The following is a 12,399-nucleotide window of genomic DNA, read 5'->3' on the forward strand; positions in this document are numbered from 1 at the left end:
TGGCATGAAGCCGAAGAAAAGTTTCAAAGGGCACGAAGCCGCAATCAATCTCAAAGGCACGAAGCCGTATCAAGTATCAAAAGGGCATGAAGCCACAACAAATTTCAATGGCATGAAGCCGTATCAAGTATCAAAAGGGCACAAAGCCGTAACAAGATTTAAATAACACGAAGCCACATTGTGCTCCTCGCCCGCATGAGCTAAAACTGCACAAGGCATCAAATCCCAACAAGTACCAAATACCTGAACTACGAGTGACTTGATCCCTCAAGAGGGTACGTAGGCAATCTAGGATTCGACCTAGGTGCAGTCACAAAATCAAACAAACACACAAATCCTCAAGTTATGATTTATTCAAATTAGAATCAAAGGGTATGCCTTTCCAAAAGAAAGGTTGTAATTAATAGGCGCGTAGCCTAGAATGGGTCGAACTCGAATTAATAAAACCCTCTTCGGAAAACTGAATGAGGGTGAAATTGTGTCGAGTGAATTATTTGTTTACATATTATGTACAATTTTTGCTCAACATAATTTTTGGCACGCCCAGTGGGACCCATTTTCCCTTTCATCTCTAATTTTGAAGATAATTAATGTGCTATGTGTTTTCTTTTTTGCAGAGAAAAAAGGAAGCATGGCACCACAAGTTACTATTTACTTCCACGAACTCTCTGCTGCTGCATCCAAACTTGGACATGGAGGACGTGCTGGTCGCCGAATCTCCTTCACCATCAATGAAGCACCAACTAGCTGCAACATGGTGAAGGCTAAGGTAGCAACAAAGACAAACAAGGCGGCTGTAAAAGTCATCAAGGTTGGACCGAAAAAATGCCCGTCCAAGAACGCCCTAAGGAACACAAGGAAGAGAGCAGCACGAGCTCTTAGGAAGAAGATCGCTAAGGAGTGTGTACTTGAAAATATTGAAATCATCTCAAGAGAGCTTCTTGGAGCTATTTCATCTAAAGACACCAAGGTCCCTCGACGCAAGATTGTCAAAGTGACATCATCACCACTTACTAAGGTTCCCGTCATTACTCAAATCATGATTGGAACAATCCCAATCACTTTACCTACAACGGAGTTGGTCATGATGACCTCCGTCGAGGAAAATGAAGAAATCTTGCCAGTAGTGTCTGGAAATGTTCAACAAAAGGCCAAGGCCTATGAAGTTGTCGAGGAAGGTAACAACATTCAATTCGAGGGGCCTATCACACGTGCAAGGGCCCGAGTATTGGCAAACCATTCTCCTGAGAGTTCATCTTCCCTTGGAGATATTCTTGGAGGAAACAAATATTTTTTCCAAGAAGAGATTCCTAGAGTAATGACTCAATTCCAAAAGTTGGAGATAAATGAAGACGTTGAATCTGAGAACATGCAAGTTATGATGACTGGTGCATCAAATATAGAAGAACAACTGCTAGAAATACAACGAAAACTAGCGGAAAAAGAAGCACAAATGGCAACTTTGGTAGCTGATAAGGAAGCTGAAATTGCAACTTTAGCAGCTCAGTTAGCCGCTCAAGCTAGCATAAATAATGCTGGAGAAAGAGCAAAGAAAGAAACAGAAGGAGAAAGTTCCGGTAGCCAAATTACGCATCAAGATATCAATGCAATTTTCGCTGAAAAGATTCGTGAATTTCAAATGTCTTTAACAACACCAATTCTTGGATACCGGAAGCCTTATCCAGCTCACTATGACACAGTGCCATTTCCCCAAGGGTATCAAAAACCGAGCTTTGATAAGTTTGATGGTTTAAGTGGTTCTCCTCAAGAACACTTAGCTCATTTTTACTCAGCTTGTGGGGAGACATCGCAGTCGGATCCCTTATTGGTTCGGCAATTTGTTCAGTCACTAAGAGGGTCTGCTTTCACATGGTACACTCAGTTAGAGCCCGGATCTATTATAACATGGGATGATATGCAAAGAGCTTTTCTAGCTCAATTCGTCAGTTCAAAGAAAAAGGTCACGTTAATGGATTTAGCTCAAACAACACAAAGGCTCGGAGAAAGCGCGAGCGAATTCATCACAAGATGGAGAAGCCTTAACCTACAATGCATGGAAAAGATTTCTGAATTTTCGGCAGTGCAAATATGTTACAATAACCTCATCCCTGAGATTGCAACATTTGTAGGAATTGCAGAGCCTCGAACTTTCGACGAGTTGGTATCTAAAGCAAGTAATGTGGAAAAGCAAATGTCCCGGAAAAATGTGATTGGAAAAATGATCCAAGACTTAGAAAATAAGTCAGACACCAAGAATGGAGATAACAAAAGAATGTCGAAGAAGGGAGATTCTATGGCGACATTTGTCAAAGTAGACAAGAAAAGTGACAATATAAAAAGAAAAGAAGAAACCAAAGGGACGAGGAGGCTTTCGCTTAAGGAAAGAAAAGAAGTTAAATATAGTTTCGATGATGAAGATGTTGGAACTATCTTCGACGAACTCCTTGCAGCAAAGATGATCACGCTTCCTGAACCAAAGCGTCCTGCTGAAGTAAATAAGACCGATGATCCAAAGTATTGTCGATATCATCGACTCATCAGCCATACGATAGAAGATTGTTATATCCTTAAGGATATAATTCAAGAAAAAATCAACAAGCATGAGATCGAGGTGGATTCATCCTCAAAACATCAGACGGCAACGTCCAATATGATCGAAGGAAAATCAACACCCTCCGCTCCATTACCAGAAGGGGCAATCCCTGTAGGATTCCATGTCGATAATGAAACCACAGTTGTCCATGCTTATCCTGGTATGCCTCGTTCTGGAAATCCAAAAATTCCAACTCTGTATGAGCTCATGACGGCACCAAGTTTTGATGTTTGGGAGGATTCGTCATCACTTGAATCCGAAGACGAATGGCAAACCGCCAGTGAAAAGAAGGTGAAAAAGATTGCTAAACGTCTTTCTTCCACAAAGCGATCAAAAGGAAAATTATGGAGTGGACCACCCTCAAAGGATGGAAAGAAAAAGAAGAAGAATACTCAAAGAAGGCCTAAAGTCTTTCAAGATGATGAGTACAAGCAGCCTTTCAGAGCACCAATAACCCTTGGAGACTACCTCCCTCCAAAACTTTTTAAGAGTAAGGGAGGCGAGGAAGAAATTGGAAATTGTCGCACGACCTCATGTGAAATCCACAACGATGATGAGGTAGATGAAATAACTCTACGCTCTGGCCAAAGGATACCGTCTGCGGACAAGAAAGAAGGAAAAGAAGTAGTTGATTCAGTCAAACATTCCGATAAACCAAGTGCAAGACAAATTCCAGTCATTACCACTGTAGAGCCTGCGGTAGAAATTTCAGTCTCAACCACAAAAGCAAGTACCTCTAAGAGACATACAAAAGATGTATTACAGTCCCAAGATGGCAAATACGACATCGTCGACCATCTTAAGCGCATCCCATCTCTCCTTAGTGTGTACGATGCTCTAAAAATGTCTAAGGAGCTTAGAGAAGCACTCATCATGGCTTTAACAAATCCTGAAGTATTTGAAACAAGCTTGAAATTTACAGAGATGGATACAACGTCACCAAAGTATTACGCTTGCTGCCTTGCAAGTATCACATTTGACGAAAGTGACCTTGTACTTGGAGACGAATACCACAATCGACCCTTGTACGTCAGTGGACTAGTGGGAGATACATCAATAAATCGAATCTTGCTTGATTGTGGATCAGCAGTAAACCTACTTCCTCTTCGAACACTTCGAGTTCTGGGGATGAATGTTCGTCAACTGACACCATCAATGTTAACTATTCAAGGCTTCAATCAAGTCGGACAAAAAGCAATGGGATCGATAGCATTACAAATGGAGATAGGGGAGTTGTACTCCGACGCCCTTTTCCATGTAATCGATGCTGACACATCTTATAATGTTTTATTGGGACGTCCGTGGCTTCATACATATGGTGTCGTTCCTTCTACACTCCATCAATGCTTCAAGTTTTTGGTGAATGGCGAAGTCAAAAAAGTCCTAGCGGATACCAACCCATTTAGGGGTGAAGAAGTGAATTACGCAGATGCAAAATTCTACAAACAATCAAAAGTCACTTTTTCGCAACCAACAAAAAATGAGGTGGTGCAGAAGGAATCACGATCACTAGTTATGGAGAGGGTAAAGCCATCAAGGCTAGTCAAAATCGCGAGTTCTAAAACTCCGAAATCTCGAAAAGTAGGTCTCAATTGTTCATTACAAGATCGAAGAGAACCTGAAAAGAAGGCAATGGAACAAATCCAAAATGCATTTGAAGCACTCATGACCAACTACACAAAGCCTCTACGCAAAATCAACCAATCGATTCCTGGGGGCAATTTGGTAGTCTCAACAAATTTGCAAAGGAATAATGGTCGACAGGGTCGCATTGTTTCGTTCAAAAGAAATGAGTCTTCATCAAAGGTTCCATTAAAGATAAAAGCGAAGAGGTGCAAAGCTAAAAAGAGTGCCATCAACGTCACAGTACACCAAGAAAATGATATGCTTAAAGCATTTGTCTCAAATACCAAGAATCATGAGTTTGAAGGCTTTACTGATCTCGAGAAAGCAATGTTCACTGAAGAAAAATCTAGCAGCAAGCCACCTCGAATTTCTGTCTTCTTACGACTTGGTAAAATCATCAACTCTCAACCTAAGAAGTCTCATAAAAGCAAAAAGTGGAGAGTCAAAACCCAAAAGGTGACAATAAATTGTGACAAAAATGACGATGCGCAAGAAGAGGTACAAGACATTGTTCAAGTCAACACGATTGGTAGCAAAGAAAAAAGCAAGGAATCTGATAACGAGCCTATTAAGTCTGTCAGACAATTCCCAACCTACTTTCTAATCAAGAAGAAAAATGGACAGGTTTGTACTTGCATCGACTTCAGGACTTTCAATAGTGCACCTCCACTTCCAAAAAATGAAACTTATGGAACAATTGAGAAAGTAAGCATGGAAGAAGTTTGTGACTCAACTTAAGTAAACTGCGTTACCATTAAGAAGAAAAAAAAAGAGAATGGTGACGAATCAACTGAGCTCAAGCAATAATCCCCAAATAAAGGATAGGGGGCAAGCTAATGCCTCACAAACTCCGAGAGGGAAACAAGTGCAGAGGAAACAAGTCAAGATAAATCCTTTCTTCTGAACTACGTATGACTTGATCCCTCAAAAAGGGTACGTAGGCAGCCTATCATTAAAAATGGGTGCAGTCATAAAAAATAAAAATAAAAATCAAATCCCGAAAATCAAGGGGTGAACTACGTTCGGCTTGATCCCTTCATAGGGTACGTAGGTAGTCTAGCTTTATTACTAGATACAGCTGTAAAAATCATTTTCCCGAAATCAAGGGGTGAACTACGTTCGGCTTGATCCTTTCATGGGGTACGTAGGTAGTCTAGCTTTATTACTAGATACAGCCGTAAAAACCACTTTCCCGAAATCAAGGGATGAACTACGTTTGGCTTGATCCTTTCACAGGGTACGTAGGCAATCTGATCCCTAAAATTAGATGCAGCCATAACTCATAAAAATTATATTTTTTTCTCTCCAATGGAATTAGCATTTGTTTGAATTGTCATATGCTAGTTTTTTGAACTCTTCGCATACGAGAGTTTTAAATTGAGAATGACAAAACATAGGTGATGTTCACTTACGTACAGTGATGAAAGAAGCTAAAGCAATGTCAAAAGTAGCAGCCATATTTAAAAAATGGTACAACTATCTACGAGGAACCATGCCGTATGAACAAAAAAATTAGAAAGCAATCGCCATGTTTAAGGGTGCAGCTATCTACAAGGAAATATGCAGTGTGGAGTCTTTTCAATATCAAACTACACTTGCTCATAAATACTGACAGCAGCTATACATGACTAAAATGTCAAAAACAGCAGCCACGGTTGAAAATGGTGCAACCGTTCGTAGAAATATGCTGCGGAAATAAAAAAGGACACCTTCATCGCAAAATCTACCAAATAAAGCATATCTATGTATATTATATATATATATATATATATATATATAGGTAAAGGTACGACATGTTGAAGTTGAACACGGCACGTAAACTTAGCAAGGGAAATGGGTAAAGGAATATGGTTTGAATAACATAAAAAAAATTCAGATAAATCTCAAATATTCTGGTTCAATGAACCCATTATTATCAACCAAGTTTGCTCAAAAGAGTCTGCGAAAAAAAAAGGAAAGGCCAACATAAATATCCCAAATAGCAGGAGTGCAAAATAGAAAGAAAAACACATGGATCCCTACTCCGGTTTACTGCAAAAGTGGAGCAGGGAGGCAATCGAGTTCAAGATTCTTTCTTCTGCAGATTTGTTCAAAACTTCAGCACGCTCAACATCCGGAAGGAGCCCTTCATTTGTATCAGCTCGAGACTGACGAAGCTCCACATCCAATTTCTTTTGTCGCTCAATAGAAGCTTTAAGATCACTCACTCGACGTTTGACAGCATGTTTTCCAGAATCATATTGCTGGCGAAGAACACGAGCGATCTCCTCTGCTTCTTTAACAGGCAGTTCCTCAGCTTCAATTTTCTTAAGCTCCTGAATGGATTTGTTTAACTCGGACTCGAAGGCCTTCTTAGTTGACAAACACTCATCATGACAATGAAGCAAATCGCGAATATGATTACCTTGATCAATAATCTTGGCATTATCAGAAATTTGTGAAGCACATGCAAAAATATGGCGAACGGTTTTGACAAACCACTCGAGCTCTGTTCGACCAGATTCCAAAATGTTAATGATGGGAACCAAAACATCAAGCACCAAATTCACTTCCTCATGGCAGCCAAGAATTTCTGTAGGTGAGTTGCAAGAGGAAAGCTTGACAAAAATATTCTCTACTTCACTAATAATATATCCTTGCCTAAAATTGCTCACCTCCGAGCCAAACAAAGCATGGATGGATGCCGTCACTTCTTGCAAGGATGATGGTGCAACTTCATTTGACAGATAGGCAGCTGACTTTCCCCTACAAGGCTGGTTCGTTACCTTCACAGATGGTGTACTTAAGTTTCCAGGGATAATTTCTGGAGTAAAATTATCTGCAGCAGTCACAGTTTCAATATCCACACCACCAGGACCATCAGAATTCTCATAACGAGCACGCTTAAAATTCACATCATGGCTACTCCCTAAAGAAGATCCTGGTGAAGAAGACTCCGAGATAACCTTGCATTCCTGGTCAGCCATTGTATTCTTATTTTTAGAAAGGCTAGAACTCTGACCAACTGCTTGCAAGCCAGGAGACTTATCAAATCCCACCTCGGAAAGCAAAAACTCTTTTCTCAAACCTGGAGTTATGTCTCTCAGAACTGACACACTAAAAACTGTCTTTTTATTAAGAGGACGCTTATTGAAGATAGCATAAATATCAGCCAAAGAAATCCCAAGATATGTTACACAAGAAGTCCTCCACCACTTACAATACCAATAGGTACAGATCCCTTGATGTGTTGAACATGGAACATAAAAAAGAGATCCGGTGTTCCTTTTAAGAAGCACCGTCTGCGCTTCGAACATAGCTTCAACACTGCAATTTTGTCTACTAGAAACACCAAATGCTAAATTGTTCATTGGAACTCCTTGATCAAAGCCAAATTGACGAGCAAATCTGTTAGGAAAATATGGTTCTAGCCAAAGGTGTTCACCAATTCTGACAGGAAGCTTTGCAGTGCGAACACAGACCAAAAATTCAAAATAATCATCAGATAGGTCTTCACTATCCATCAAAGAGCAACCTTTCTCTTCCACAAAAACAGTTGGGCGATAAATAACAGATTTGTCGCTCCGAAAGATAAACCTCGCATGAGATATATTGACCTCCCTGGGTTCAATACCCGCATATCTCGCTAATTGAGGATAACCCTTAGGAAAATCACTATCAGGACGAGATCGGTATAAAAATGGAAAATGCTCCCCTAGCCAACCGACAATATAGTGAACCGGCATGGAAATATATGTGAAGCCAGGTCCCCTCGGACAAGAAACGATATCCCCAAGGCCGCGATAAATATAGCCAAGAACAGTTGGCGCAAGAGAGACTTTAGAACCCTGCGCCATTAAACAAGCCATGGGAAAAGTCTCGGGTCTCACTTTACCGCCCTTTAATGGCAAAACAAATCTACAAAGCCAGAATACCAAAAATGCAGCCAAGGCCCCTTCTTTTGTGACTTCCAACAAGATTCCTCGGGCTTTAAAAATCTTTTGCTCATTCGGGGACATCCGCTGATTTTTCTCACCATAGCCCGCATAAACTATTTTTCCTCGATAAAAATGGTCCAACCATTGATTCCAAAATATATGTTTCTGCCCATAAAATTTGCACAATTGGGAATGAATTCTCAAAAGTTCAGGAAGAGTAGACGGGTAAGCCTCTTTCTTGTACAGGTCATCATTTGGAGGAACAAACTCTTCATAAGGAGCACCGAGAATTGGTAAACCACCTATCACCTTTAAGTCATATAATGAAATGCTCATTTCCCCATTTCCCTGGTGGAAGGTGTTGGTTAAAGGCCCCCATAGCTCACAGAAAGCTTTCCATACATTAGAGGAGTATTTGTAAGGATAACGGGACACTGCCACAGCACCATAAATATTTGCTTGACGCAGCACACTTGCATAAGTTCGTAAAATAGTCTCTGTCCACTCCAGCACACCAACTTGAAAAGTAGCACAACCTGTGACCTTCACACTCAAACCCCAATCTGTCTTTTCTCGGATCATTCTGTGTAAAAGCGGAAAAAAATTTGGATCAACTTTAAACTTGGTGTCTCCATCAGCCTCATTATTCACTTTCATCAGAGTATAAGCCTGAAATAAATCGCCCTGATGCCGACCAACCTTGATAGTACCATCTTCCGGAATAAAATCAAGATGACCAGAGTTCACTTTGGAAGGAAGAAACCAGGTAGGGGGATCACTGAAAGAAAAGTTGTAGTTAAGTGAAGCCAATGGAGAAGAACGCTTATACCCTAGACCCGCGGCAAACTCTTTCCCGACCTTATCAACAGCTCGCTGGGTACAAATTTGACCATCTGCATTTATTCCCTGAAATATAAAATGCAGGTTGGTCAGAAGCTCAGTATTCGACATGGACATATCAAGCCTTATACGCTCAAAACAATTTCACGTATAAAGCTTGAGGGGGCAATCTGTTGAACAACAAAAATATACAACATTAAAAAAAATAGTCCATACAAATTGGGTCAGACTACAAGGCAAAACAAAGATGTAAACCAGCCCAAAAATTTAAGAATGGGCCTTACATACAAAGCAAGATCCAGAAATAAACAAATAAAAAAAATAATAATGAATTTCTTCCTACAAAAGGGGGAAGAAAAACGTGCAACACAGAAACCTCTTATCTCTCTGCAAAACGTGAAAAAAAAACTGCACAAGTCGTGGGAGAGGTTAAGTAAAAGTGGCAGGAGTTCATGGCCTCCAAATTCCCCCACGTAACAAATCCTAGAGCTTTCCTAGGATGCCTATAAATAGGCATCACCTGCAGCAAGTAGGGAGAGACAGAAAAAAGAGGGGAAACTCTGCCGAAAATAAGAGCAACTTTTAGAGAAAATACCAAAAGCAACAAGGTGCTGCCAGGAAAGAGAGCAAGCTATTCAACCATTTCGTGCTTTCAAGTCGAGATTTAAAGAAGAACATTCATCACCAGGTATGAAACAAGTTCTATTTAAATTATTATTTTCTCTTGTTATGTTGCAGAAAGAACAAAATGAGAGCAGAGACCACAGCAAATAAAAAAGCATTGTAGCAGCAAACACAAAACTGAAAAGCAGTAGAGAAACAAAAAATGAGGAAAGGGAAACAAGCAAAGGCATATAAGGCCATTGTCTCTTTGTTTGGCATACTTCACCAATCAAATGGAGGTGGAGACTCTGAACAATCCACCGACTTCCTCCCCAGCTGCAGCAGAGATAATCTCCAAGAATCCCATGAATTTCTTCGGGGTGGCCTAGACCACCCCGTGAAATTTTAAACCAAAATTTAAAACAGTCTACTCCTTCGCCAGATTGTCAAGTGCAATTTCAAAGCTCTAAGTTTAAGTCCCGAGAAATAGGACAGCAAGGAAATAACATATACAAAGATGCAACACAAGAAAGAGAGAAGAAATTATTCTGTTTTATGTTCTTGCTACCCACGGGTACAAAACATGGAGGATGCCTTTTGTTAAAAAAAAAACTATTTGGATAAGAGTCCAAAGAAAATGAAGAATTCAAAATCCAAGGGGAGAGACATCTCAAAAATCATTCACGTGAAGAAGATGAGGAAGAAAAGTTTGTTTCTTTAAAAAGCCATACACATAGCTATCATATTGGATAAAAGAGACAAGGGAACAAGGAAAAGGTGCATATGTTGACAAAAATGAGTGATTAAAGGAAGAAAAGTTCCTGTAAAAATCAAAAGAAGGTTCAAAGCCTTCTTTGCCACGTGAAGATGGAACAGATTTTCAGTGTCAAAAACTTTGACCAAAGGCATTAAAACAAGATTTACAGCTGTTACAAGACAAAAGAAGAGAAAGAAGATTTGCCAGCTTCTAAATATATAGCTAAAGGACCGAAGGACCTAAGGGTGACTATCAGTTTGATCAAACATTGGGTCAAAAAAATATTGACCAAGCATTGATATAAAACTTACAACTGCTACAAGACAAAAGAAGAGAAAGAAAATTCTGAATGCAGAATCTCACCTTTGGAGCCATGGGTCAACAATTGTTTTCAATGCAGAGTCCAACAACCAAGTCTGCGATGCCTGCACGAAAGAATTAATAAAATTCTCATTGCAGCTACATTTTCATTTCACTCCAAATACGTAAACGAACCCAGAACATAAAGAACAAAAATGGGTAACCTGCTCGATTTCTTCCCCCTCTTTGTTTTGAGTTTTCGATCTGCAGAGGAAGCACACAAGCAAAAGAATAGGGCAGCAGGAAGATGAGAACTCTTGTGTCCTGCGTAAAGTGGGACTTTGCTGTTTAAAGAGAAAATAATGGAAAAACGAAGTAATTGGAACAAAAAAATTTAAACTCCAACAAACCTTACCCATTCTCACTCTGAAATCCACGGATACTCAATCCAAATAGAAGTCTGAAATATAGCGAAATCCACGGGATCCCAAATATATCGGAATAGTTTCCTGCATCTGGAGGAAAACCACCAGGTTTTAGAGCTAAGAGAATGAGGAATCGCCAAAGACATCTTGCGAGGAGGCGTGAATACTAATGAAATTTGCACCTCACGTGGGAGTTTTCTCACATGGAGAGGAAGAGAGTTTGTTGAAACCGAGTCCTATTTGGACTTAGAAGCCTTAAGTTACATAAAGAAAATAATAATACAACTTGTTGTCAGATTGGAAGGACATTTGGGTTAAATGGTTCAAAGCCCCATGATAAATAGAAGAATAGGAACTGCAACAAGAGGACAAGGCGTCATCAAGTTCCAATAAAAGAAAATAAAAGGATGGATATGATGTGGTCTTCTTTCTTTGATAACAGGAAAGCCACTCACGTGGAGTACAAAGGAAAGTCATGGTTCCCATCTAAATTATGGGCTTTATGAAAAGCATGGAGACAAACTAATAGGATTCCCAAGACAAAGGAAAGACAAATCAAAACAAGTCTTTGTCACAATAAAAAAAGGATCCAGCTTTCATGCTTTCAAAATCCTATTTCAAATAGGATTGAATTCATAAGAAACCTATTAGAGAAAGAAAGGGCAAACGAAAAGGAAATATAGAGTAAGAAATGGTACCAAGCCAGAGAGAAAAAAAAACAAAATATTAGTGGGTTTATCAAAAATAAACCCGTTAATTTTTCTCTACGCTTAAGTGGCACAAAAACCACTTTAAATGGCACAAAGTCAAAGGAAAAATCAAATATCAAATGACATGAAACCGCAACAAAATCTCAAGTGGCATGAAGCTATGTTAACTGGCCCGAAGCCGTATCAAATCTCAAAGTGGTACAAAGCCTCGTCAAAACTCGAAGGCATAAAGTCGCTTCAAAAGTCAATCAAGTTCTTATGAACTACGCCGGTTTGATTCCGTTAAGGATACGTAGGCAGTCTGATATCAAGTTTTAGACACAACCGTAAAGCTGAAACGAATCCCTGGTTTATATAAACTAAATTCACTCCTGCTACCAAATACCAAAATGGCATGAAGCCGAAGAAAAGTTTCAAAGGGCACGAAGCCGCAATCAATCTCAAAGGCACGAAGCCGTATCAAGTATCAAAAGGGCATGAAGCCACAACAAATTTCAATGGCATGAAGCCGTATCAAGTATCAAAAGGGCACAAAGCCGTAACAAGATTTAAATAACACGAAGCCACATTGTGCTCCTCGCCCGCATGAGCTAAAACTGCACAAGGCATCAAATCCCAACAAGTACCA

At 39.8% G+C, this 12,399-nt stretch overlaps 1 protein-coding gene across 3 annotated transcripts; it reads right to left on the reverse strand.

The window, feature by feature from the left end:
- Nucleotides 1-6,057: 6,057 nt before the first annotated feature.
- LOC103420881 (uncharacterized) lies at nt 6,058-11,374 on the reverse strand. Of its 3 annotated transcripts, none has more exons than XM_070806950.1 (5): nt 11,244-11,374; nt 11,052-11,151; nt 10,861-10,900; nt 10,700-10,761; nt 6,058-9,042 (listed from the first exon to the last, which is right to left on the reverse strand). In XM_070806950.1, exons 4-5 carry the CDS (start codon nt 10,709-10,711, stop codon nt 6,238-6,240), a joined length of 2,817 nt encoding a protein of 938 aa, XP_070663051.1. In that variant the 5' UTR covers nt 10,712-10,761; nt 10,861-10,900; nt 11,052-11,151; nt 11,244-11,374; the 3' UTR covers nt 6,058-6,237. The 3 variants fall into 3 exon arrangements, with proteins under 3 accessions (XP_070663051.1, XP_070663050.1, XP_070663052.1); XM_070806949.1 differs by having other exon boundaries at nt 10,861-10,960; XM_070806951.1 differs by lacking the exons at nt 10,700-10,761; nt 10,861-10,900; nt 11,052-11,151; nt 11,244-11,374 and adding an exon at nt 9,861-10,673.
- Between the last annotated feature and the right edge of the window lie 1,025 nt (nt 11,375-12,399).

This window comes from Malus domestica, chromosome 10 (assembly GCF_042453785.1).
Source record: "Malus domestica chromosome 10, GDT2T_hap1".
Taxonomy (NCBI): domain Eukaryota; kingdom Viridiplantae; phylum Streptophyta; class Magnoliopsida; order Rosales; family Rosaceae; genus Malus; species Malus domestica.